Source organism: Mus musculus, chromosome 11 (assembly GCF_000001635.26).
Source record: "Mus musculus strain C57BL/6J chromosome 11, GRCm38.p6 C57BL/6J".
Classification (NCBI taxonomy): domain Eukaryota; kingdom Metazoa; phylum Chordata; class Mammalia; order Rodentia; family Muridae; genus Mus; species Mus musculus.
Window position 1 is genome coordinate 69,009,233 of NC_000077.6, and position 27,241 is coordinate 69,036,473.

A 27,241-nucleotide genomic window follows, 5' to 3' on the forward strand; every position below is an offset into this window, starting at 1 on the left:
GGCAAAGTACCCCAAAACCCTTTTTAAAACAAAACAAACAAAAGAAAGAAAATTCTTTGTGTAGCTTTGGCTGCCCCAGAACTAGCCCTGTAGACCAGGATGGCCTCCAACTCACCGAGACTCAAGACTGGGATTACAGGCCTGGGCAACCACTGCCCCCTTCACAAAACAGCCTTTTAAAAGACCCTATGCAATACAATACAGCCAGCCTAAGACCTGCAACAGCAAGAAACAAGAGACAATGTTTAAATAGATTTTGGAAATGAAATTTAGGTTCCTTTTATTTATTCAAGATTTATTTATTTTATGTGAGTACAGTGTTGTTCTCTTCAGACACACCAGAAGAGAGCATCAAATCTCATAACAGACGATTGTGAGCCACCATGTGAGTGCTGGGAATTGAACTCAGGACCTCTGGAAGAGCAGTCAGTGCTCTTAACAGCTGAGCCATCTCTCCAGCAGCTCCTTTCTTTATTAAGCTGGTAAATTTATTTATATTGCTCTGTCTTCTGAAAGTAAAGACTTCATCTCTATATACATAGAAAGGCTATGAGACTATATGTGGCATATATGGATATGAGAGTATGTGTGCATATACATATATGTATTTTAAAGATTTACTTATTTATTTATTATATGTTAGTACACTGTAGGTGTCTGCACACACTCCAGAAGAGGGTGTCAGATCTCATTACCCGTGGTTGTGAGCCACCTTGTACTTGCTGGGATTTGAACTCAGGACCTTCGGGATAGTAGTCAGTGCTCTGAATCACTGAGCCATCTCTCCAGCTCTATTTTTTATTTATTATTATTATTTAGTTATTTATTATTATTTTATGTATTATTATTTTATTATTTATTTTATTATTATTTAGTTATTTATTATTATTTTATGTATTATTATTTTATTATTTATTTTATTATTATTTATTTACTTCATATATTCAGACAGATCTCATTTCAGGTGATTGTGAGCCACCATGTGGTTGCTGGGATTTGAACTCAGGACCTCTGGAAGAGCAGTCAGTGCTCCGAACTGCTGAGCCACCTCTCCAGCCCCTATTATTATTTTTTTTCAAGACAGGTTTTCTCTGTGTAGCCGTGGCTGCCTGGCTTTTTTTTTTTTTTTTTTAATTAGGAAGAATTTTTATGTGATAAAATGTTGCCAAAGCATGGTGCTTCACTCCTGTAATCACACTTGGGAAGTAGAGGCATGAGGATCAGAAATTCAAGGTCATTTTTGGCTACATAGCATAAGGTAAACCTGGACTACATGAAGCCCCACTCTAAAACAAGAAACAAAATGAATAAAATTTTAAAAACAGGGTGGGGGGAGGGGGAGGTTTTGTCCCAAGGTAAAATGACTAGATTTTACCAAATGGAAAAGGAACTATAACGACAAAATAAAAAATTGTAACCATGCCGGGCAGTGGTGGCGCATGCCTTTAATCCCAGCACTTGGGAGGTAGAGGCAGGCGGATTTCTGAGTTCGAGGCCAGCCTGGTTTACAGAGTGAGTTCCAGGACAATCAGGGCTACGCAGAGAAACCCTGTCTGGAAAAACCAAAAATAAAAAAATAAAAAAATTGTAAACATGTGGAAAGATGGTGCAGGACCATCCACCCATGTGGGAGCTTGTGCACCACACAGGGAGGCAGGCGTTCTCAATTCTCCCAGGTCAGGAGCTGGAGTTACACACACTTGTGAGCCACTGGATGAGGGTGCTGAGAACTGACCTGGGTTTTCTGTTGTGCTCTTAACTGTTCAGGTATTTCTCCAATACCAAAATGAAATCTTAAAAAACAAAGGGAAACAAGCACAAGAGCCGGCTCTGGTTCACTATTGGCTCACTCCGAGATTCTTTTGAGTTAAAGCACGGGACCAGTCTTATCTGAGTGAAGGTCCTTAAAGGGTAAAGGAACTCTGAATGATGCTTCAGACAGCAGCTTGGAGCTTTGTTTCTATGCATGCCGCTTCTGACCTGTTCCACCAACGTTAAAGAAACCCGACATTTAAACCATACTAACAGGATGGTAGGAGAAGACCCAGTCCAAACCCATCGTTTCTATCTACGAATTCTCAAAGGTAAATCCCAGGCTCTAGGGCACATGATCATTGATGAAACCGTTAGCTTAGCTGTAACCCCTTTGTTTCATGCCTGCCAGCCATCCCATATTGCTGACATAAAAACAGCTTGACTATAGACATAGAAAAATAGTTTGGCTCAGAGCAAGATCAAGTTGGTCATATATTCTGAGGCTTATTATTATTATTAAAAGATTTATTTATTTAATGTATATGAGTACATTGTTGCTCTCTTCAGACACACCAGAAGAGGGCATCAGATGCCATTACAGATGGTTGTGAGCCACCAAGTAGGTTGAACTCGGAACCTCTGGAAGAGCAGCTAAGTGCTCTTAACCGCTGAGCCATCTCTCTAGCCAGCCTGCTGCTGCTGCTGCTGCTAGTAGTAGTAGTAGTAGTAGTAAGTAGTAGTAGTTGCTGCTAGTAGTAGTAGTAGAAGTAGTAAGTAGTAGTAGTTGCTGCTGCTAGTAGTAGTAGTAGAAGTAGTAAGTAGTAGTAGTTGCTGCTGCTAGTAGTAGTAGTAGTAGTAGTAGTAGTAGTAGTAGAAGTAGTAGAAGTAGTAAGTAGTAGTAGTAGTTGTTGTTGTTGTTCCCCAACTGTAGCCTTCACTCAGGATCCATCAAAACAGAGGTCAGCCTGAACTGTTGTGTCTAAATGAGTTTAAAAAAAACAAAACAAAACAAAAAAAAAACCTTGGAGAAAGGCATGCCACCCTGCAGTCCTCCCTGCACCTGCTTATGAGCTCGTTGTGTTTTATTTTCGCATATAAGTTGTGTTGCGTGTAATTTTATAAAACACGCTATTGCCTTCCCGAGGGCTCTGCCAGCGCTCCTGGCTTAGTGCCTTCCTCGGCATCGTGATCATTCCCGCTAGCCCCTCGAAGCTTAGCTTCACCAAGCTGTCAGGTGGCTTCCCTCTTTCTCTGTCCAGCTTTTCTCCAAGGAAGAAAAACATAGACTGTTTTATTATCTTAAAACTGGCCAGAGAACACAATCGGTGGGCAAAGAATCTCCTGCCCTAACCTTATCTGCTAGCTTATATCAGCTATCCGCCAGTGGCAGAGGCTGCCAGTTATCGCCTCTACAAGACCTTACAAGGTTGTTGTGTCCTTCTTGTTCCGAAGTCTGGCCAGAAGCTCCATCTCTCTCCGGTCGGCTCCTCCTCCTGGGAACCGGAAGTCCCACCTTTACCCTTCGCCCAGCAATTGGCTTCTGCCTTCTTTATTGACCAAATCAAGAACCAATTAGGGAACCAGATTTATGTTATCAGCTCCTCCTCCGAAGCTGCTCTGAAACATTGTCAAGGTTGTAGCTGAGTTTGATCAATCTATCTTGGTCTGTGCTTTCAATAAACCAGCTCTATTTAACTGAGATCGGGGTCTGAGTGGTTTCTGCAGCAGTTCTCAGACCCTAAAAGTCATAGGCAGGATAAATGAAGAGGTTCTACCAGTGACAGGGAAATGCTGAAAGCAAAAGGAATGATTAATTTTGATAGTTGTTTTAATAAAGGAGGCTGATAAACACATGAAACTCAAGAAGAATGAAGACTGAAGTGTGGACATTATGCCCCTCCTTAGAATTGGGAACAGAACACCCATGGAAGGAGTTACAGAGACAAAGTTTGGAGCTGAGACGAAAGGATGGACCATCTAGAGACTGCCATATCCAGGGATCCACCCCATAATCAGCTTCCAAACGCTGACACCATTGCATACACTAGCAAGATTTTGTTGAAAGGACCCAGATGTAGCTGTCTCTTGTGAGACTATGCCAGGGCCTAGCAAACACAGAAGTGGATGCTCACAGTCAGCTAATGGATGGATCACAGGGCTCCCAATGGAGGAGCTAGAGAAAGTACCCAAGGAGCTAAAGGGATCTGCAACCCTATAGGTGGAACAACATTATGAACTAACCAGTACCCCGGAGCTCTTGACTCTAGCTGCATATGTATCAAAAGATGGCCTAGTCGGCCATCACTGGAAAAAGAGGCCCATTGGACACGCAAACTGTATATGCCCCAGTACAGGGGAACGCCAGGGCCAAAAAAAATGGGAATGGGTGGGTAAGGAAGTGGGGGGGAGGGTATGGGGGACTTTTGGGATAGCATTGGAAATGTAATTGAGGAAAATATGTAATAAAAATATTAAAAAAAATAAATAAAGGAGGCTGAAGTTGTAAAAGAGGCTTTAATATTGGGTGTGGGGGATTCATGCTTTGAAGAAAAGAGAAAAAAATACGCATCTCTGATATAATAGGGGATATAGTTTTAAGTTCCACGTTTTTGTGTGTACAGGATAGCTTGTAACCCAGGCTGACCTTGAATCCCTGATATTCCTATCTTCATTTCTCAAGTGCTAATTGTGGAGTTGTAACATCAAATTTTCACTGTATCGTTCAAGCTGTCCTTGACATAATCTTTCTAGGTGGCTGAAACTACAACAAACCACCACACTGGCTCCAAACGGTTTTTTTTTTTTTTCCTGATTTTTCGAGACAGGATTTCTCTGTGTAGCCCTAGAACTCACTCTGTAGATCAGGCTGGCCTTGAACTCAGAAATCCGCCTGCCTCTGCCTCTGCAGTGCTGGGATTAAAGGTGAGTGCCACCACGCTCGTGCCACCACGCTCGGCCAAACTTTTCTTTTATCAAGAGCTTATGAACCTGTCCTGCTGATACAAGCCTATAATCTCCCCAGAGGAGACAGGAAGATCAGGGGTCCCCCTTGGCCAAAGAGCAAATTCAAGATCCAATATGGTGCTATAGGATACACCACCTGTCTCAAAACAACAAACACAACAGAAACATAAAACAACAAAACAAAACAAAAACAAACAAACAAAACCTCTAAAAAGCCTGTTACTGAAGGCAATGCTAGTCATTGACTAGGTAGCTCCATTTTGCTTTTAAGTAGACACTGGGTGTTTATTTATCATTTTCTTTTTTCCTTCCTTATGAAGTTGAGTCTTTCCTCCCTTCAGTAAATTTGAATGTCAGGATCAACAGGCCTGCTTGAAGAATGTCTTAAAAGAAACTAATAAAACCCCTTAAACAGAGACTCTCTTGTGCTACAAAATCTTTAGTTGAGACACGGCTACTAGGGTGGGGCTTTTGCCCCAACTTCTCTTTCATCACCACAGTGCATATTTCATGACAGAAGGAGTTGTTTGCATCAAAAGTGAAGCTGAATGAAGGGATACAGTAATTTGCAGGTGTAATACTTTGTTGTTTTTCTTTTGTTTGTTTGTTTCCAAACAGGGTTTCTCTGTATAGCCCTGGATGTCCTGGGACTCACTCTGTAGACCAGGCTGGCCTGGAACTCAGAAATCCACCTGCCTCTGCCTCTGCCTCTGCTGGGGTTAAAGACATGCGCCACTACTGACTGGCTACTTTGTTGGTTGTTTTTTTTTTTTTTTTTTTTAATGTAACCCTGGCTGCTTTAAACTCAGGAAGATTCTCCTGCCTCCTGAATGCTGGGATTACTGCACTGCCACATGGTTCCTTTTCTATCTTGCTTTTTATGTGTTTGAGTGTTTTGCTTGCATGAATGTATGTGTACCACGTGTGCAGTTACTCAAAAGGTAGCGCCAGAGCCGGGCCACCTTTAATCCCAATACTCGGGAGGCAGAGGCAGGTGGATTTCTGAGTTCGAGGCCAGCCTGGTCTACAAAGTGAGTTCCAGGACAGCCAGGGCAATAGAGAGACCCTGTCTCGAAAGACAAAAAAACAAAACAAAACAAAACAAAACAACAACAACAACAACAAAGGTAGCGCCAGGTCTCCTGGAACTGGAATGCCAGACAATCTCCTCGCTTTGCTTTTTCTTCCTTTCTTCTTCCTTTCTTCCTTCCTTTCTTTCTTCCTTCCTTCCTTCCTTCCTTCCTTCCTTCCTTCCTTCCTTTCTTTCTTTCTTTCTTTCTTTCTTTCTTTCTTCTCCATATATTTTGCCTGTTTTCCCGTCAATCTCCTTGCCTCAGAACAAGAGGGTTTTTGTTTTGTTTTCTTCAATGAATATACCCCGATCCTATGTGCCTGCCACATAGATGAATTCTGTTTCCTCCGCCAGTACTGAGCTCTTGATTGCCTGACTGACTGAATTAGGAAAAGCAAAGGCTTTCATGAATTGAGTCACATATGGCCACCAAATTCTTTAGCAAAAATTAGTTCTAGACATTAGAGTAAAAAACAAATTTAAAAAGACTTGCTAAATGCAGCAGTGGCTTAAGTCCACTGCACATATCACATATGCTAATGGTGTCCCGTGGCTCCCTTTTTTGTCCTCACTTCGTAGTTCTGGCTGGCCTGAAATTCACTATGAAGAGCAGGTTAGGCTGAAACTCAAAACTCGCAGAGATCCCCCTGCCTCTGCACCCGGATTGCTGGGATTAAAGGCACATGCGATATCCCATCTAGTCTGTGGCTACTTTTAAATTGCACATCTCTGCTTGACAAGATCAGGGAGACTGAAAATTTTAGGTGTTATGAGCCAAGTGACTGTGCGCTCGAGCGGTCTCCCGCCCGCCCCACCCCACGTGAAACACTAGGATCCGGACGCGCCGTCACTATAGAAGGAAAACAGGCCAGATCTGGTGACGCACATCTGTAATTCCCGCCTTTAGGAGTCAGAAGCGGAAGGGTCGCTGCAAATTTAAGGCCAGTAGGCTCCTTACGGCAAGTTCACCGCAAAAGGTCCCTGACGCCCCAGTACCCTGGTGGATGCAGAGGGAAGAGGCAGTGCTGCTCCCTGACGTCACAGGTTCCCTCCCGTGAGCACTTGCGCCCGGAGTTCGCGCGTTCTTCAGGGTAGGGGTTTGGCTCATCATGGCTGCTTGCCGAGCACAACCACCTACCTCCGTGAGTGCTGTTTGTGTGATTCTCGTGGGTTTTTTGTTTTGTTTTCCCTTCTTGTCCTGAATTTCTTTTCTTCCTATACTCCTTCCATCCATTGCCCATGGTCTTGGCCTGGGGAGCGGAGGCTTTTCCGGCCCTTTGTTCCAGGGTCGACCTAGCCTGGAATACGTCTCCGCCCACTGTCGAAGGTTTACGCTCTGTGGGAGATTAGCCTTGCTGGTTGTTGTGGTTACAGGGGCCCTCTGATTTAGCTGGTTTGGGAAAGGAGAAACGCCCCAGTCCTTGGATGGGTACCCCGGTTAGCTAAGCGGGAAAGCATCAGAAAACGGTACTAGGCAGCAGAAGCCATTTTGCTAAGCAAGAGTTAAAGCAAATATCGTTTGAAAAGCTAAATGCCATTGGGTGGAGGTGGAGGGGTCAGAAGGAATAGTGAACTGTCTTGACTTGCTAAGCAACAACTTCTTGGTAGTTGTTAGTGGTCTTTTTATGACAGCGTCACGTTAACATCACCTGGTGCTTGCTATGTAATTCACTGGGCTAGCCTCTACATGTCTCGCACTTGGTGGCCCTTTTTGGACAAAGGAGTGGTTGTTTGAGATTTGGGTCTTACTTTACTGAAGTGTACTGTGGACGGTTGAGCTGAAAGACCATGGTTGAAAACAGAGTCTATGGTATCTTCTTCCACTACAGCAGTGTTAGTGTTGGGGTACCAGAGGTAAAGAGAAGGCCAAGCATGGTGGTTTACACCTTTAATCCCAGCACTGAGAGGCAGACAGATCTCTTGTGAGTTCGAGGCCAGTCTACATAGTGAGTTCCATGACAGCCAGCGCTATGATGAGAAACCCTGTCTTGAAGAACAAACAAACCCAAAGGAGTAAGACATTAGAATTTAAAGGGGTGGATATTGTAAATGACAGGGAGCCAGTTAAGGAGTAGCCAAGGATTCAAGCTAGCTGGCTGATCAGTGAACATGGCTTTAGTGCTGGAGTGGTTTTAAAGAGGACATTTGTGCTGCAGTGCTGGGCAGAGTGATGAGACCAGCTCTCAGGAGAGAGAACTCTCAGCTAAAGGAGAGATCCTTGAGCAACAGTCCTCTTTTAAAGGTCGTTCGTTCAAGGTAGACGATGCAGTCGGGTGTGGTGGTCCAAGCCTTTAATCCCAGCAGTTGGGAGGCACAGGCAGGCAGGCCTGGTGTATATAGCAAGTTACAGGGTAGCAAGACTCCATGGTGAAACCCTGTTTTAAAAACAACAACCACCACAGCAAACGTAGGCAATTCAAGTATTTGAGGGTATAGTGTTAGGCTTACATTATACAAAATGAATCTTGGGGTTATCCAAAATACAGACCTGTTTCATTTGATTCGGTAAATGTCCTTAGTTTCCCTTTTCCCCTCGAACAACCAACGGCAAAAGCCAAAGTCTTCCCTATGTAACTGAGTCTTCCCTCAAAATATACTGTGTAAGTAGGGCATGGTGGCGCACGCCTTTAATCCCAGCACTCGGGAGGCAGAGGCAGCGGATTTCTGAGTTCAAGGCCAGCCTGGTCTACACAGTGAGTTCCAGGACAGCCAGGGCTACACAGAGAAACCACCCTGTTTCAAAAAAAAAAAAAAAGTGACATCTGCCTCCCCCCAAATTTGATTTCACTTTGAGGTGGTGTCACTACTTTGAGAAAGGTTGTCAAGTAATGGGCAGGGCATGAGAGGACTAACAACCAAAACCAAGCAAACCTGAATGAAAACAATGTACTTCTAGCCTTTGATTATGTCAATGAAGTATTATCTGGGTAGTGGATTGGTCCACTGTCCAAAACTCTGAGAGTGAATGCAAAGAGAGAGTGTTTGTCCTAGGTTTAAGTCAGTAGGACTGTTTACACAAGAATGCCAAAATAATTTAGGACATTGAAAGTGGTTTTTCAAGGTGTTAAGGATGTGCTGAATATGGGATATTGACCAGAGATGGAGCTATGATGATTAGAACTAGCTGAAAAGACAGAACAGGGATCAGATCTAGTGGGAGTATATCTTGTCTATATTTAGTTTATAGGGACTCGAGTGCATATGCTTCACTCAAAAAATGGAATGATTAAAAATTACACTCAGTATAGTCGTGATGGTATGTACATTCCTATAGTCCTACTGACACTTAGGAAGCAGAGGCAGGGGGATCTGTGAGTTCAAGAACAGTTTGGTCTGTATATTGGGTTATAGGCCAACCAGGGTTATGTAGGAAGATCTTGTCGCAAAAAAAGGTGGGGGTGCTCTTGGTGAGAATGCTCAGGGGTTAGAGCACTGGCTGTTCTTTCAGAGGACCCAGCATCAGTTCTCAGCACTCACATGGTCCACACCCATTCTTAACTTCAGTTTTAGGAGTTGGAATGGGCACCAGCATCCACGAAGGCCAAACATCCATAAATTACTCTTTGACCCTTTGCCTGTGTTCTTTCTTGTGTTCTATTAGACATTACTTATATTAAGATTAGTAATGTGGTTTTTTTTTTTTTTTGGAGGCTTAATTTTTTTTTCATGCAATGTATTTTGATCTTACTCTTTCCCCTCCACCAACTCCTAGATCCTACCCACTCAACTTCATTCTTTCTCTCTCTCTCTCTCTTTCTCTCTCCCTCCTCCTCCCTCTCTCCCTCCCTCCCTCCCTCCCTCCCTCCCTCCCTCCCTCCCTCCCAGAAATAGAGACACAAATTCAAAACAAAACTCAAACCAGAAAAGCCAAAAGTAAACAAACAAAAAACAAAACGGAAAAACCAGAAGCACAGAGTGTGTCATATTGGCCAACCAATTCAGAGCGCGAGGCGGGCGTGCCTTAGAGTCTGTGTGATATATCTTCACTCCACTGGAGAAACCTGATTTCCCTTCTCCCAACACACATCGCTTGCAGATAGCTTTTTGGTTAAGCATGGGACTTGGTCCCCATTTCCCCTTCTTGCAGGGTTTTGTCTTGATTGAAATAGTTCAGGGCTCATGCTGTCACACTCACCTTTAAAAAAAAAAAGATGTATTTATTTTATCTATGTGTTTTGTCTGCATGTATATGAGTACCATGTGTGTACCTGGAGCTTGTAAAGGTTAAACAGTGCATAGAATATTCTAGAACTGGAGTTACAGATGTTTGTGATCTGCTACATATGTGGTCCTGGGTCCTTTGTAAGAACAAGTGCCCTTCACCACTGCAATCTCTCCTAGTACTGTGGCTTTTGTTGTCACCTGCCACCTTTGTTGTTGTGTGTCTCTGGCTGGCACCACACTCAAGATCCTCCAGATCCAGTCTTCTCAACATTGGGTCACAAACTCTGTCCTTTTTTTTTTTTTTTTTTAGATTTTTTTTTTTAATGTGTGAGTACAATGTTGCTGACTTCAGATACACAAGAAAAGAACATCTGATCCCATTATAGATGGTGTGAGTCACAACATGGTTGCTGGGAATTGAACTCAGAACCTCTGGAAGTCAGAACCTGGAAGTCAGGCTCTTAACCCCTGATTCATTGCTGTGTTACACAGCGCCTGCACCCCCCCCAAACAATTTTTAAAGGATTTTTCCCCCCAAGACACAATGTCTCTGTGTAACTCTGGCTGTCCTGGAACTTGCTCTAACCAGGCTGTCCTAGAACTCAGAATTCTGCCTGCCTCTGGGGGATTTTTTTTTTATTTTTTTATTTTTAAAGATTTATTTGCCGGGCGTGGTAGTGCACGCCTTTTAATTCCAGCACTTGGGAGGCAGAGGCAGGCGGATTTCTGCGTTCAAGGCCAGCCTAGTCTACAAAGTGAGTTCCAGGACAGCCAGGGCTACACAGAGAAACCCTGTCTCGAAAAACCAAAAAAAAAAAAAAAAAAGAAAAAGAAAGAAGATTTATTTATTATTGCTTACATATATGCCTGCAGGGCAGAAGAGGATACAAGATCTCATTATAGAGATAACCATATAGATGGTTATCAACCACCATGTGGTTGCTGGGAATTGAACTCAGAAGAACTCTGAGCCATCTCTACCCCAAAAGTGTGGAATTTTTAAAAGCAATCCCCCCCCCCCCAACTTAGAACCAGACTCAATGTTAGAGAAGATAACCCTGACCATGGGCCCAGTGCTGTATAATAAGCCATGTGTGCAAGGTACTGTGGAAGCTCCAAGGTCAGATTGGCAGTTGTCCTAGGATGGCCAGAGAAAGGCTCATGGGGGAATCTCTCTGTATCTTTTTTTTTTTTTAAATGTAGATGTTTTGCCTGTATGTATGTCTGTGTACCCTGTGCCTACCAATTCCACTGTCCTCTAGAAGACTTAACCCCATCACTGGAGTCTTGAGTTTCTTTTCTTTTCTTTTTCTTTTTTAAAGATTTATTTATTATTATACATAAGTATACTGTAGCTGTCTTCATACGCTCCAGAAGAGGGTGTCAGATCTCATTACGGATGGTTGTGAGCCACCATTTGGTTGCTGGGATTTGAACTCAGGACCTTCGGAAGAACAATCGGTGCTCTTACCCAATCGGTACTCTTACCCGCTGAGCTTTTCTTTTTTAAGATTTATTTATTTTATTTATGAGTACACTGTGGCTGTCTTCAGACACACCAGAAGAAAGTACCAGTTCCCATTACAGATGGTTGTGAGCCACCATGTGGTTGCTGGGATTTGAACTCAGGACCTTCAGAAGAGCAGTCAGTGCTCTTACCTGCTGAGCTATCCTCCAGCCCCATTATGTCTATTCTTTTATTCCCCTGAAAATCCTCCAGCTTTGCAGTGGCAGTATTGTAGCCAATGAGGTTTATTTAAGGCCTGATAGAAAATCCTAGTTGAAAATCCTTTGGTGGGCAGGATATTGTGAAACTGTTTTAACTAGTTTCATTTTCCTCAGGAGCAAGCCTGGCTTGAGGCTGCCCAGACCTTCATCCAAGAGACCCTCTGTCCAGCTGGCAAGGAGGTGGACAAAGAGTTGACTCGGTCAGTAATTGCTTGTGTGAAGGAGACGTGGCTGTCCCAGGGGGAGAACCAGGATTTAACTCTGCCCTTCAGCTACAGGTAGGGTGAGGTGGGGCTTGGTGGGTGGTTGACTTTAGGGTTGGGAAGGAAGGATGAGTGGAGAAGGTGGACCCACCACATCCTTTTCTACAGAACTTTCCTATTCTTCGTTCAGTTTCTTTCCTAAAGTTCTCCTAGCTTGTCTTAAGTCATGTTTCTAGAGAAGGGGAGGAGAGATTAAGACAGTGATTGAGCTGATGTGACGTGTGCAGGCGATACTCTATATAGCCTTGTCCTTGCTGCCTGCCTTAAGACTTAGTGCTTTGTCGTATTTGCTTTGTTCATTTTTGAAGAAAAAGAGTTGGTAAGGTCTCCTAATAACTGTGTCAGTGATCCTTCTCTATAACTTCAAAGGTTATCACCAGCCGGAAGGGAACTACTGGTCCCTTCAATCTCAGTATCTGTGTACGTATTGTTCTCAGTGAAGTCTTACCAGTTTATTCATATAACTGCATATGTGTGTGTATATATATATGCATATTTATTTAATTTATTGAATTAAATTTATTTTACGTATATGGGTATTTTGCCTGCATATATGTATGTGTACCACATATATGCCTAGAGATGTTGGAGGCCAAAAGAGGGCATCAGATTCCTTCAGGTTGTAGTGACAGACAGTTGTGTGCCACTATGTGGATGCTGGAAATCGAACTTGGTGTTCTGGAAGAACAAACAGTGCTCTTTGTTTTGTTTGCTTTGTTTTGTTTTGTTTTGTTTTGTTTTTTTGAGACAGGGTTTGGGTTTCTCTGCGTAGCTCTGGCTGTCCTGGGACGTACTCTGTAGAGCAGGCTACCCTGAACTCAGCGGTCTGTCTGCCTCCCAAGTGCTGGGGATTCAAGGTGTGCACCACCAGCGCATGGCTGCAGACTGCTTTTAACTGTTGAGCCATTGCTTCAGCCCCTGTTTGTGGAGTTTTTAGTGTTCTCTGTGCACATTTATTTTCTCAGACTGCTCCTGCAGTTTACTTCATGTCTCTTGGTGTCTCCTTGTAGAGAGATTCATCCCAGGGTTTCTTGTTTCCCTTAGAGTCATTGCCCAACCTTTAGATGTAGAGTCCGTCCTTAATTTCACAGCAGCGATCACTTGGTCCCCATTCTCCTTCAGCCCCTGTCTAGGGTGCGTGGTGCTCTGTCGGGGCGGAGTCTTTTCTCGGATGAAGCTGACTTTCTTCACTTTTCAGCTTTGTCTCGGTACAGAGTCTGAAGACCCATCAGCGCCTCCCATGCTGCAGCCACCTGTCCTGGAGTCAGAGTGCTTACCAGGCGTGGACCCGCGGAGGCCGGCCGGGGGACGGCGTCCTGCCCCGGGAGCAGCTGATACTTTTAGGGACACTAGTAGACCTATTGGGAGATTCGGAACAAGAATGTAGGAGTGGAAGCCTGTATGTGAGGGATAACACTGGGACCTTGGACTGTGAGGTAAGTAGAAAGGGGACAGCTGCCTCTGGGGTGAGCAGGAGCGGTAGGTCAGCTGCTAAGGTCCTGGCTAACCTGTGGCTTTGCTCTTTTCTAGCTCATTGATCTAGACCTTTCTTGGTTGGGCCATCTCTTCCTATTCCCCAGTTGGAGTTACCTTCCTTCTGCCAAGAGGAATTCCTTGGGGGAAGGGCACTTGGAACTATGGGGTACACCGGTGCCAGTATTTCCTTTGACTGTCAGTCCTGGCCCTCTCATACCTATCCCTGTCCTCTACCCAGAAAAGGCGTCCCACCTGCTCAGATACAGGTAATTTTCCACTCTTAGGAAAGAAAGGAACACTGAGAGATTTGAGAATGATGGTACTTACCGTGGCGGAAGACATATTGATAGTGATACAGATAATAGATGGAACAAGGGAGCAATGGGATTTGAGTATCAGGAAAGTTATGAGGAAGGCTTGGAGCTGGTTGTGGTTCACCTCTAGAATCCCAGCATTCAGGACACTGAAGCAGGAAGGCTGTGGAGCCTACAGTGCGTTCCAGGTTAGTCAGTGCTGCAGTGGGAGACCCTTTCTCAAAAGATGGAAAAAATAGGTTGGAGAGATGGTTCGCTGGTTAAGAGCACTGTCTGCTCTTCCAGAGGACCTGGGTTTGGTTCCTGGCGCCATCATGGTGGTTTACAGCCATCTGTATTCCCAGTTCTAGGGGACCCAACACCCTTTTTTAGCTTCCCTATGTACCAGGCATGTGGTGGACAGACATATATCCAGGAGAAGCATTCATACACACAAAATAAGATTTTTTTTCAAGACATGGTTCCTCTGTGTAGTACTTACTGACTGTCCGGAACTCACTATGTACAACAGGCTGGCCTCGAACTCAGAAATCCTCCTGCCTCTGCCTCCCAAGTGCTGGGATTAAAGGCGTGTGCCACCACGCCCTGCTGATAACTTTTTTTAATAGAAAAAAACCCACCAGATTCTTTTTGAATATGTATGTGTACATACATGATGTGTTGATCAAGCTTCAGTGCCATTCCTCAAACAGTAGGGAAATAGGCCCCTCATTGGCGTGAGTGGTCGCAGAGTCCCACGCGTGTCACGTCCACCACAGGGATTATGTCATCACGCTGGCCTTTTCAAAGGTGGTTCTGGCAATAGAGCTTGTATTTAGAAGTCAGACAAGCACTCTCTCCCTGGTCCCCAAGAGGGTTTTGTGTGTGTGTGTGTGTGTGTGTGTGTGTGTTTATGAACATCCCATCTTAGCATACAGACACACAGAGGTCAGAGAGCAATTGTGGGATGGTTCCCAGGATCAAATCCAGTCCTCATCCTTAGCAGAAAGCACCTTTCCCATCGCAGCTGCCTTTGACTGCCAAGGACATACATTACATACCCTGTGTGAGTGCAAGAAGGGTTGGACTGTTTTTAGGTAATAGCTTGGAATTAATGGTTATTTTACATTGCTACAAGATTGTTTTTTACAGTGGAAGGGAAGACTTCCACTGGAAAAGGAGAAATCAAAATGCCTTTTTTCTTCTTTCCTTAGAAAGAAATCCAGTATAAAGGAGATAAACCTCGCTGGAAAACTGGTCCATCTGAGTGCCCTGATAATAACTCAGAACAAAAGGTATTTCATCATGACACTTGGTGAATTAGCCCAAGCTGGCAGCCAGGTGTCCATCATTGTACAGGTGAGGACCAGGGTAAAGTTGGGCATATGGGAGTAGAGAGGGTGATCCAAAGACGAGAACACAAGGGAGATAAGCCAGACACAGAAGGACAGATGTCAAGTTTTTATGTGTAGTATCTGGATTAATATATAAAATATGGAAGTAGAAACTATGGAGGAAGGAAACAGTGTAAAGGCAGGCAAAGAGGATGATGGGAGAAAAGACAGAACTAAGGAGATGATTTAGTTAGTAAAGCCCTTTCCCTATGCACATGAGAGCCTGGCTGTGATTCTCATGGAAAAAGCTGGGCACAGTAGCATGGCCTGTAACCTCTGTGACAGTGAAATGGAGGCAGCAGAGCCCTGGAGCTTGTAGGCCAGCAAGACAGCCTACCTCAAAAGGTAGAAGACCTGCTGAGAAGTGATAACTGGGATTGTTTTTGACATCCACATGAATGGGCATAGGGCATCTGCCCACATGTGCACCTGCACACGCATGCTAGAAGGATGGATGCTGGGGTGGTGGCTCATGCTTTTAATCCTTACACTTGGGAGGCAGAGAGGCAGGCAGATCACTGTGAGTTGAGGACAACCTGATGTACATAGCAAGTTCCAGGCCAGCCAAAGCTACAGAGAGACAGAGACAGAGACAGAGACAGACAGACAGACACAGAGGGAGGGAGGGAGAGAGAGGAGAGAAGAGAGAAGTGGTAACTTTTCTCTTCCAGAGGACCTAGGTTTGGTTCCCAGAACCCACATGACACCTCACAAGTGTTTATAATTTCAGTTTCAAAGGATCTAGCTTGAACACTTCATGCAAGTGGTACATAGATATGCACGCATGTAAAACATCAATCTGCACAAAAATGAATACATTAAAAAAAGAAAAGACAGAGGTTCTGGGAGGTAGTAGCACACGCCTTTAATCCCAGCAGTCAGGAGGCAGAGGCAGAGGTTGTGACACCTGCAATGTGAGCCCCCTGAGGAGGAGGAAATAGTGGCCAGCGGACCTCTGTCTCCTGTGCAGGAAACAGTCACTGCCTGATTTACAGAATGAGTTCCAGGACAGCCAGGGCTACACAGAAAAACCAAAAAAAGCAAAACAAAACTACCCCCACACACACCCAAAGAAACCTAAACAAACCTGAAACCCACAAAAAGAAAGAAAGAGAGAGAGAAAGAGAGAGAGAGAGAAAGAAAGAGTGTTTTGGTGCATGATCACATGTGTCTCTGTATTACTGTTTAGGTTTTTGTCTTTCCATGATCTGAAACATATTAAAGAGGAGTGAATAACCTGTTACTTAACGTTTGTCTCAATACTGGAGTTTTGTACTCAGCTCATATTAATGAAATAAATGGTTAGCTTGTATGTTGTGGGGTGAGAGAGAACATTGAACATGATTTCCTGGATGGGATATTTACCACTTTGAAGACATTTCACAGATGGTTTCCATCTTTATGAAAGGCTTAGGAAATATGTGGCATTTCCTGTTGCTGTAGAGAGATCCTTAAAGTTCAGTGGCTTATTATAATACTAAGAGTTCAATACTAGCCTTGGGTACATAGTGAGTTTAAAGCCAGCCTGGGCTATATGAGACCTTGTCTGAAACAGAACAAAACAAAACAATAACAAAATAGCCAACCAGACAAACAGAAGAGGAAGAATAAGAGGAAAGTCATGAGGTCTTTGGAGTGAAATTGTTGTGGGAAGGGCCTTTGGCCGATGGGCAGCATTATGGTTAAGGGCGGGGGTCTCATGTTTAATGTTACCTCCCTCTGCCTAAGCCAGATCCCTGCTCAGATGGTGTGGCACCGAGTCCTCCGGCCTGGCAGGGCCTATGTACTGACAAAATTGCAAGTAACCAAGACCCGGATTCACCTTTCCTGTATTTGGACAACCATTCCATCTTCAACTCTGAAGCCTCTGAGACCAGGTTATGTGCAAGAGCTGGAGCTGGACTTAGAGTTCTCGAAAGCTGACCTTAAACCACCACCCCAGCCCACCAGCTCCAAAGACAGCAGAGGGCAAGAAGGTCTTGTCCGGGCTTCCAAAGTCTTGCATTATTTGGTGAGTGCAAGGTACTGATCTTAGAGGTTGTGACACCTGCAATGTGAGCCTCCTAAGGAGGAGGAAATAGTGGCAGCGGACCTCTGTTTCCTGTGCAGGGAACAGTCACTGCTGTGTTGCATGAGTCTGCCGGCCTCTACATTCTAGATGGGCAGCTGATTCTCTGCCTCGCATACCAGAAGATCCATGGCCTCAGGCGGGTTATTCGACCAGGGGTCTGTCTGGAGGTATGTCAGAAATCGGATGGCGATGAGAAGATGCTCAGTTCATGGGAGATGGTGGGTGACCTCGGAGAGAGTGGGTTTTGGTAGGAAATGAGATAGGCAACACTGGGGAGTTTCTCTTGGAACCTATGGTGGAGAAACAGTAGCCATCTCCCCAGGGGTTAAGCTCTGCCCTTGTCTTGTCTTGTCTTGTCTTGTCTTGTCTTGTCTTGTCTTGTCTTGTCTTGTTCCAGACAGGGATTTTCCAAAGTTTAGTTGTTGTGAGCCACCCATAGTGGGTACTAGAACTGAACTTGAGTCCTATTCAAGAGTAATACTTTTCTTTTAACTGCTGAGCCATCTCTCCAGCCTTTAGGTAGTTTTTTGTCTTGTTTGTTTTGAGACAGGGTCTCACTTGGAAGCCTTGGCCAATCTGAGACTTGCTATGTAAACTAAGTTGGTCTAAACCTCAAATCCCCTTCCTCTGATCTGGAGTGCTGCAGTTACAAGCATGTTTTTTTTTTTTTGTTTTTGTTTTTTTTGTTTTAGATCACAGTAGCTCAAACTGGCCTCAAGCCTCTGTGTAGCCAAAAATGGCCCTTTATCTTCGAGTCTTCCTGCCTCTGCCTGCCAAGGGCTGGGATTTACAGGCATGTGCTACGTACTCAGCTTACCTCTGCTTTTCTGTTTTCCTGCAGCTCCGAGATGTTCATCTCCTCCAGGCAGTGGGTGGAGCAACAACAAAACCTGTCCTGGCGCTCTGTCTCCATGGCACTGTTCGGCTTCAAGGCTTTTCTTGTCTTAAGCCTCTGACTTTGCCGTCCTCCAAAGTTTATGGTGCCTCCTTGTATGAGCAACTCGTGTGGAAATGTCAGTTAGGACTTCCCTTATACTTATGGGCTGCCAAGACCCTGGAGGATCTCATCTACAAGTGAGGAGGACGGAGTTTGAGGGTCTGGGGTGGAGATGTTACTTTCTCTGTAGGGGAAGCAGGGTCCTGGAAGAGACAGATCTTGGGAAAATGACTATGTTTCTCCTCCTGGCCAAGGCTGTGTCCCCATGTGTTGAGATGTCACCAGTTCCTGAAGCAACCCTCTCCTGGGAAGCCCAGCTTGGGCCTGCAGCTCCTGGCTCCCTCCTGGGATGTTCTGATTCCACCTGGCAGCCCCATGCGGCATGCGTACAGCGAGATCCTGGAAGAACCACACAACTGCCCCCTTCAGAAAGTACGAGGACGTGGGGAAAGATTGGCTTGAGGACACAGGGCACAGGGACCCAGTGTGATTATTTCTCTCTCCCCACACACAGTACACTCCACTGCAGACTCCCTACTCTTTCCCTACTATGCTCGCCCTGGCAGAGGAAGGGCAGCACAGGGCTTGGGCTACTTTTGACCCAAAGGCCATGCTGCCTCTCCCAGAAGCCAGTCACCTGACCAGCTGCCAACTGAATCGCCACCTAGCCTGGTCCTGGGTCTGTCTGCCATCCTGTGTGTTCCAGCCAGCCCAGGTAAGAGAATTCTAGAAGGCTCGTGGGACTACTTGTTGCCAGTTTCATCACTACTACTTGTTCAGATTATGTGTTTTTTGTTGTTTTTTTGTTTTTGTCTTTCAATCATGCTCTGTGTGTGGGTGTATGAGTGTATGTGTGTGTATGTGCACATGTTTGAAACAGGGTCTGTATAGCCCTGACTGTCTCGTCCGGGAATTCACTCTGTGGACCAGGCTGACCATGAACTCACAGAGATCCACCTGCCTCTGCCTCCCAAGTGCTGGGTTCTGGGTTTAAAGTCATGCGCCACCACCCGGCTAACTGACTTTCTAATTAGACTGCTGTATCTGTTCCTGCCCTTCACTGATTTGTCCTTTTTACAGCAACTAGGAAGAATGAAAGAAATTGTAGCTTGAGTCAGGTGTGGTTACACATGCCTTAATCCTAATACTCAGGAGGGAGAGATGAATGGATCTCTTTGAGTTAGACCAACTGGACTACATAGACCCTGTCTAAAACAACAAGAACAACAACTAAAACCATGTTGGACATGGTGGTTAGCCTGTTTCGGGCTAGCTAGAGATGCACAGTGAGACCTTGCCTCAGAAACAAACACACAAACAGAACAAAACAAAAGAGGGTGGTATGTATGGACCTGGAGACTGCTCAGTGGTTAAGAGCACTGGCTATTCTTTCAGAAGGTCCTAAGTTCAATTCAGAGGTCCTGAGTTCAATTCCCAGATACCACATGGTGGATCACAATTCTTTCTTTGAATTATTTCATTTATTTTGTGTATGAGTACACTATAGGTATCTTCAGACATACCAGAAGGGGGCATCAGATCCCATTACAGAGTGTTGTAAGCCACAATGTGGTTGCTGGGAATTGAACTCAGGACTTCTGAAGAGCAGCCAATGCTCTTAACCAGTTGAGCCCTCTCTCCAGCCCCTGCAACTCTCTATGAAGGGATCTGATGCCCTCTTCTGGAATACAGGTGCATACACAGACAGAGCGACTCATCCGTTAGAGAGTGGTGACCTGAGCTTGTTCCCAGACTCTGCATGGTGAGAGAAGAGAGCTGACTCCCACAAGTTGTCCTTTGACCTCCACAAAAGTGAAATGATACCCCCCACCCCCAGTAAATGTAATAAAACAAGCTCCCAAAACTGTAGCTTGGAATATAGAATTCTGTTGGGTTTTGCTTTGCTTTGTTTTCGTTATTGCTTTTTTTTTTTTTAACCTGAGGCAGTCTTGTTGTATAGCCCATGCTGGCCTCGAACTCCCGGAGGTCCTGCTACCTCAGCTTTCTGATTACTGGGACTACAAGTATGTATGTATGTACCACCGTGTTCAAGAGTGTAATTCAGTTCTTACTCTTACACGTGTGAGTGCTTGCCTTTGTTGCTGTTAGTGTTTAAAACAGCACATGACACATGGTAGATGCTCAGTGGAGTTTTTCATTTTTTAGAGAGACAGGATCTCTCTGTGAACCCTAGCTGGCCTGGAACTCATAATGTAGACCAAGATAGCCTCCCACTTAGAGCAGGCTTGACTCTGTCCTCTGGGTTCTGCTCATGCCCAGTCTTTGCTGATTGTGTAATATTTAATATTTATCAGCTTGACCTTTATTTCCTACAGGTTTTACTTGGGGTCCTGGTGGCTTCATCTCGTAAAGGTTGTCTGGAGCTTCGGGATCTAAGAGGTTCACTGCCTTGTATCCCCTTGACTGAGAGTTCACAGCCCCTCATTGACCCGAATCTCGTAGGTGCGAAGTTGAGAGGTGGGAAGGTGGTGGTGGTGGGAGATAGAGCTCAGCGCAGGGCGCAGTGAGAGAGGGAGCGCCTGCTGGGCTTCCTTAATGATATTGGTCAGCTACATGGGGAAGTGTGAAAGGCTGGTGCTGATGGAGAGAAGGAAGAGGAGCCAGAGCTACAGCTCCCAGCATACATCTCTCCTACACCACATAGCTCCTAAACATTTACCTTCCTGCTTCCTATATTCATAATTAGAAGAACACTGGTCTTATTCGACTTGTTGAGTTCCATAAAAAGGAGGCTGGGATGGTGGGCCTTTAATCCCAGCAGAGGCAGGTGGATCTCTGTGAGTTCAAAGTCAGCCTGATTTACATAGTAAGTTCCTGGACAGCCAAAGCTATAAAATAGAGAGATCCTGTCTTAAAAAACAAACAAAACAAAAACAACAAGGGAAACCCTAGAGAGGAAAATTTGTTAGATTCAGAAAAAAAGGCATGTCACAGGTTTAGGGAACAAACAAGAAAAGGCCTGGAGTATTCTCTGCTTGGTGTGGTTGCCTAGGGGCTGAGATGATGAGTTGTGGGCGGTGGCCCAGGATGGCACAGATCTATCTACCCAGGGTTCTGCTTCCCTCCTTTCCACAGTTTTTTTCCTGCTAAGATAGAAACCTTTCTTCATCTAGGCTGCCTGGTGCGGGTAGAGAAGTTCCAGTTGGTAGTAGAGAGAGAAGTCAGGAGCAGCTTCCCTTCCTGGGAGGAGATGGGCATGGCACGCTTCATCCAGAAGAAGCAGGCCAGGTCAGCTCTCGGGAGCGGGGCTTCCCTTGGAGAAGAACCTGGTGTTTGGGGATCCAGGGTCTGAATCACTGAAGAGCTGCCTCTTCCAACAGAGTCTACGTCCAGTTCTACCTGGCTGATGCCCTGATCCTGCCCGTGCCCAGACCCACCTTTGGTTCAGAACCATCTCAGACAGCCTCCTCCTGCCCAGAGGGACCCCACCTGGGACAGAGCCGGCTGTTCTTACTGTCCCACAAGGAGGCCCTCATGAAACGTAATTTTTGTCTCCTTCCGGGAGACAGTTCACAACCTGCAAAGCCCACCTTGAGTTTCCACGTGTCAGGAACTTGGCTTTGTGGCACACAGAGGAAGGAAGGTTCTGGATGGAGCCCACCCGAGTCTCTGGCCGTTGAGAGCAAGGATCAGAAGGTAAGCTGGGACTCCAGGTTCCTAGGGCCTGACCTCCCATATGTACCCTGTGTTCCACACCGGAGTTCGATGCTGTGCTGTCCTTCCTCATAGGTCTTCCTCATCTTTCTTGGCTCTTCAGTTCGATGGTTTCCGTTCTTGTACCCAAACCAAGTCTACCGACTCGTGGCTTCCGGCCCCTCAGTGAGTGTGTTCCTCTTGCACATCAGAAAGCTAGTTGGGTTGGACTCTGGAGCAGACATGCGCGTGCTGGGTCCCCTAGGTCTCCTGGAATAGGCAGAATTTAGGGGGACTGAATCGTCTGTCTGTAAGGACCCCTTTCTTCACCAGGCTCTAGGAAGAAGTCAGCACGGGAGGACTTAGGCCTAGGCACATGCTGAGGCAATTGTCTTCATGTTTCCTAGCAGACACCAGTGTTCGAGACAGAGGGCTCAGCTGGCACCTCTCGACGTCCTCTGGAACTGGCTGACTGTGGATCTTGCCTCACTGTCCAAGAGGAGTGGACCCTGGAGCTTGGGAGCTCTCAGGACATACCTAATGTACTGGAGGTCCCTAGAACACTGCCCGAGTCCTCACTGGCCCAGCTGCTCGGTGACAAGTAAGTATTGTCCATTACCTCTGGTCCTCTTGGCTGTGCTCTGCTCTGCGCTGGCTGGGCTGAGCCAGCAGTGTGTGTGTTCTGTGTGATGTCAGTGTGAGAGGGGGTTCTCTTTCAGTCTTTCTTGTCACTGCAGGAATAGTCACAAGTAGTGTCTCCTACTCTCTCGCTCCTCACCGAACTGTTGTTATTGTTGAGCCAGGGTCTTGTCTTTTGGCTGGTTTTGAAGTTGCTATGTAGCTGACTTTGATTCCGACCCAGCTGAGCAGATGTCCTCACAGTTAAGGAAAAGCTTTAGCAATAAAAGGAAACAGGAACAGAAAATGCAGGGAAGAAGGTGGCAGTGTAGAGAAGGACCTGCGTGCACTGCGTGCGGTCGGTAGTAAGTACAGAGGCGTGGAACTTCATAGAAGATTCTCTAAGCGAGAACAAGTGAAAATGTTTCCTGTGTGAAAAACTCTACTGGATTGTGTTTTTATTACTAAAACTGAATATAAGCCAGACATGGTGGTATACATGTTTAATCCAAGCATTTGGAAGGCAGAGTGAGTTTGAGGCTACATAAGGAGTTCAGGCTGTCCAGGGCCAAATGGTCAGTCGCTGTCACAGAAGAGGAGGGGGGAAAGTGGCCATAGAGGACTGGAAAGATGGCTCTCTAGAACTGGCTGTCATTTCAGAGGGACCACACTGGGGGTTGGATGGTGGTACATGCCTATAATCCCTGTAATCCGAGTACACCCAGCCTAGAGGAGAGCTACCATTAGTTTTAAGATAGATCTTGTCTAAAAAATAAACAAGAGAAGGAGGATTGTGTCTTTTTTTTTTTTTTTTTGGTTTTTCGAGACAGGGTTTCTCTATATAGCCCTGGCTGTCCTGGAACTCACTCTGTAGACCAGGCTGGCCTCAAACTCAGAAATCCGCCTGCCTCTGCCTCCAAAGTGCTGGGATTAAAGGTGTGCACCACCATGCCTGGCTGTGTCTAATTTTTATGAGACTGATATTTATTATTAGAAGTGAAGTAGGCTGGAGTTTGTTTGCAGGGTGGTAAACACTTTTAATCCCAGCATTTGGGAGACAGAGGCAGGCATATCTCTGAGTCTAACACTAGCCTGGTCTACACAGCATTCTAGGACAGCCAGGGCTATGCTGAGAAACCCTGTCTCCAAAAATAGGAAGAGAGGTCAGGGAGGAAGTTAAGGTAGTATATACTTGTAGTCATTTTCTTTGGGGACCTGAGACAGGAGAATTGCTGAAGGTTTGAAGCCAGCCTTCCACCTTTATGTAGCAAGAGCATGCTACATGGTGCTAGGATGTCTGTGCACCAAGACCCTCAGAAGCCAGAAGAGCGTACCCAGTCCTCTGGCACTGGGGTTACAGACAGTTGTCTCAAAGGATTAGAAAAAGAAGGAGAAGAAGGAAGAAGAAAAGAGTTAGTTGTACTTAAAGTGAATGTTTCCTAGGAACCTGCATCTTCAGCAAGTGTAAGATGTAAATGATGGAGAGCTGGGGACGGCTCCTTTTCTGTCTTAGGAGCTGATCTCTCAGTTGTGTTTCCTCATGGATCTCTGTCTCTTTCAGCTCCCCCGATTCCTTGGTATCTTTCTCTGCTGAGATTTTGTCTCGGATACTGTGTGAACCACCTCTGGCCCTTCGCCGGATGAAACCTGGTAATGTGCTATCGTCTGGGGAAGACGGTTTGAATTGGAGGGATGGGACCTTGTAGTCCTGGCTGATCACTGGCCACCCTTCCCTCTGTCCGTAGGGAATGCTGGGGCTATTAAAACAGGTGTGAAGCTAACAGTAGCTCTAGAAATGGATGACTGTGAATATCCCCCTCACCTGGACATATATATCGAAGATCCACAGTTGCCTCCCCAAATAGGACTCCTTCCAGGAGCCCGAGTCCACTTTAGCCAGCTGGAGAAAAGGATTTCCAGGTGAAGATGTATATCGTATGGCCACACCTTCTTTGCTTACTGATGTCCTCTTGAATATTCACCCCCTCCTAACTGTGCCACAAGGACGTGTTTTCTTTGCTTTACTGTTTTGTTTTGTTTTAGGACAGGGTCTCACTATGTTGTCCCGGCTGTTTTGCAACTTCCTGTGTCGCTCAGGCCAGCCTCAAACTTACAAGCTTCCTCCTGCCACTGCCTGTCTCCAGATGCCGAGTACTATGCTCAGCTTTGCTGTGACTGGCTGCTAGTCTGCGCCTGCTGTTCCCTCTGCTTTGATAGAGCTCTGGATATGCCCCTGGGGTAGACGAGTTAGCCCAGCCTGGAAGTTGCGACCCCAGCCTCGCCTCCTTCCCCAGCCTGACTACTCTGTCCTCACCCCCACTCCTCTTCTCTCTGCAGATCCAACATTGTTTACTGTTGTTTCCGGTCATCCACTTCTGTGCAGGTCCTGAGCTTCCCCCCAGAGACCAAAGCCAGGTCGGTGCTGAGCCCCTAATGTCTGCATTTCCCAACTTCACACTGACATTTTACTCACGTGCCTGACCCTGGAACGTCTGCCACAGATGTAGACGTCTCTGATCACAGGGGAGTACTTTTTTGAGTCAGAAGGATTTCATATACTCCAGATAGAAAAAATACCCAGTACCCATTACTTGGAAAAACTTGAAGTTCTAAGCTCTTGGAGGCTTTTTTCTCTCCGTGTTTGTCATTCCCGACAAACGTCTTGGTATTCAAGCCTGAGAAATACTTGGTGGCTCTTGGAGATGAGGAACCAGAGTGTGGCAAGGGCTGTTGGCTTCCAGGCGTACATAGAACTCACCACTGTCCCTACTCCCATCCCTGTGCTTGTTAAGGCCAGCGAGATTAACCTTGCTTTCAGAACTCCTCTGCCTTGACTTAGGGTTTTGAGATTGTTTCACTATGTAGCCTTGACTGGCCTCAAAAAGATCTGAATTTACCTTCTGAGTGCTGGGATTAAACTTCCATGCCTGGGTCTGTGCTGGGTTGTAGGTATGTGTCGGCATGCCCAGCTTCTTGCCTGTCTGCTGCTTGACATTGGTCTCTCTGTTGTCAGTGCTCCTCTGCCCCACATCTATCTGGCTGAACTTCTCCAAGGTGACCGGCCTCCCTTCCAGGCCACTACCTCTTGCCATATTGTGTATGTCCTGAGCCTTCAGATCCTGTGGGTGTGTGCTCATTGCACCAGCATCTGCCCCCAGGTACTGGGAGAGGACATGCTGAGCTGGGGGTGTAGTGCCAGAGTGCTGTGCTGTCATTGGAGGAAGAGGACTTTTCCAACAGTGTTTTGTTTTGTTTATCCCAGGGTAAGTGTAGTCGCCGGGACCCCAGTTGTCCATCTCAGAGGGCTGTAAGCCAGGCCAACATCAGGTAGGCACTTGTTACACTGCTTACTTCCAGTTATGCAGCTTCTGATGTCTACAGTAGCGTCTGATGTCTACAGTAGCATGATTTTTTTGTTTGTTTGTTTGTTTTTTTCGAGACAGGGTTTCTCTGTATAGCCCTGGCTGTCCTGGAACTCACTCTGTAGACCAGGCAGGCCTCGAACTCAGAAATCCGCCTGCCTCTGCCTCCCGAGTGCTAGGACTAAAGGCGTGCGCCACCACTGTCTCGGTAGCATGATTTTTGTTTAGTACTTTTTTGAGTAAGTGGGGTATGGTGGGTACACCTGTAATCCAAGCATTGAGTAGAGAGGGTGGTGTTGAGAAAGGAGAATTGATGTGAGTTTGATATCAGGCCAGCGGGGCTACATAGCAAGACCCCATCTCATCCTCTTATGTCCAATTTTTTTTGTTTGGTTGTTTTGTTTTGTTTTAATGAAGATAAAGTGAGCTATGTAGCAGCAGCACTGTGCGACAGGAGGTCTGTTGGGTCTGGGGACTGTCCCTGTGGGATTGCTCCGGGAGTTTTGCTTCCCTTCCCTTAGGCTCCTGGTAGAAGATGGCACCGCAGAAGCGACGGTGATCTGTAGGAATCATCTTGTGGCAAGGGCACTAGGGCTGAGTCCTAGTGAGTGGTCCTCCATCCTCGAGCATGCCAGGGGGCCGGGGAGAGTGGCCTTGCAGTTTACAGGGCTAGGAGGCCAAACAGAGGTAAGTACTGCTGCTCTGATAGATGTTCAAATTCTTGGAGGGTTTGCACGTGGTTAGAAACCTGGGTTCCAATTAATCCTGAGTTTCCCTTTCTAGTCTGCAAGCAAAACCCATGAGCCCTTGACCCTGCTCCTCCGGACACTTTGTACCAGCCCCTTTGTCCTCCGACCCGTTAAGCTTTCTTTTGCACTTGAAAGGAGACCCACTGATATTTCCCCACGAGGTATGAACAAGGTGGACAGGTCCTAAAAAAGAGTGTGGATGGGGACTGGACAGGGGCTTTCTAGTCTGGGAAGGAAAATGGCGGAAAGGAACTAAAATGCGGAACACACAGGATGTTTGCTCTTGCTGTCTCAGAACCGTCCCGGCTGCAGCAGTTCCAGTGTGGAGAGCTCCCTCTGCTGACCAGAGTGAATCCCAGGCTCCGACTGGTCTGCCTTTCTCTGCAGGAGCCGGAGCTCCCCAACCCTCCACAAGCATCTGCTGCTTCGTCTTGATGACACTGCCTAAGGTGGCCCCAGAGTTTCCAGGACCCCAGACACTGGAGTGAGGAACTCCTGCCCCACTGTGATTTCTAGTTATTCTGGTGTCAGCATGCCTTGGAGACACTGAAAACGGCAGATCACAGCATGATAATGGTGTTTCCTCCAATTGGGTTAGAACACCTACACTCAGAGGTGACCCTCCCTGAGTGCTTGGGTTCTGCCTTGTGGAGAAAGCAGGACGGAGACCTTGCCCCTTATGATTGATTGTATTGTGATAGGCCCTTTGGGCTACAATAAACTTCTCTGAGGACTTTCTGA

The 27,241-nt window shown here is 46.1% G+C and overlaps 1 protein-coding gene across 12 annotated transcripts; it reads left to right on the forward strand.

Annotated features, from left to right (window-relative positions):
- Window positions 1-5,955: 5,955 nt before the first annotated feature.
- Ctc1 (CTS telomere maintenance complex component 1) lies at window positions 5,956-27,241 on the forward strand. Of its 12 annotated transcripts, none has more exons than XM_006534088.4 (24): window positions 5,956-6,933; window positions 11,798-11,961; window positions 13,145-13,382; window positions 13,477-13,688; window positions 14,930-15,074; window positions 16,842-17,120; window positions 17,219-17,347; window positions 18,022-18,254; window positions 18,372-18,549; window positions 18,632-18,832; window positions 20,454-20,580; window positions 21,252-21,366; window positions 21,459-21,774; window positions 21,868-21,957; window positions 22,179-22,372; window positions 23,951-24,039; window positions 24,135-24,309; window positions 24,433-24,627; window positions 24,727-24,804; window positions 25,403-25,547; window positions 25,652-25,716; window positions 26,273-26,438; window positions 26,535-26,661; window positions 26,796-27,238. In XM_006534088.4, exons 1-24 carry the CDS (start codon window positions 6,901-6,903, stop codon window positions 26,933-26,935), a joined length of 3,834 nt encoding a protein of 1,277 aa, XP_006534151.1. In that variant the 5' UTR covers window positions 5,956-6,900; the 3' UTR covers window positions 26,936-27,238. The 12 variants fall into 12 exon arrangements, 10 of the variants coding, with proteins under 10 accessions (XP_006534151.1, XP_006534152.1, XP_006534155.1 ...); XM_006534089.4 differs by having other exon boundaries at window positions 22,182-22,372; XM_006534092.4 differs by having other exon boundaries at window positions 13,161-13,382.

What these genes read in the sequence shown, in the direction of transcription:
- Ctc1 (XM_006534088.4), top strand. Translation starts at nt 6,901, where the DNA reads ATGGCTGCTTGCCGAGCACAACCACCTACCTCC. An exon ending in TTGAGAGCAAGGATCAGAAG is followed by an intron (nt 21,775 to 21,867) that starts GTAAGCTGGGAC and finishes CCTTCCTCATAG; the next exon opens with GTCTTCCTCATCTTTCTTGG. An exon ending in CTGGAGAAAAGGATTTCCAG is followed by an intron (nt 24,310 to 24,432) that starts GTGAAGATGTAT and finishes GTTTTGTTTTAG; the next exon opens with GACAGGGTCTCACTATGTTG.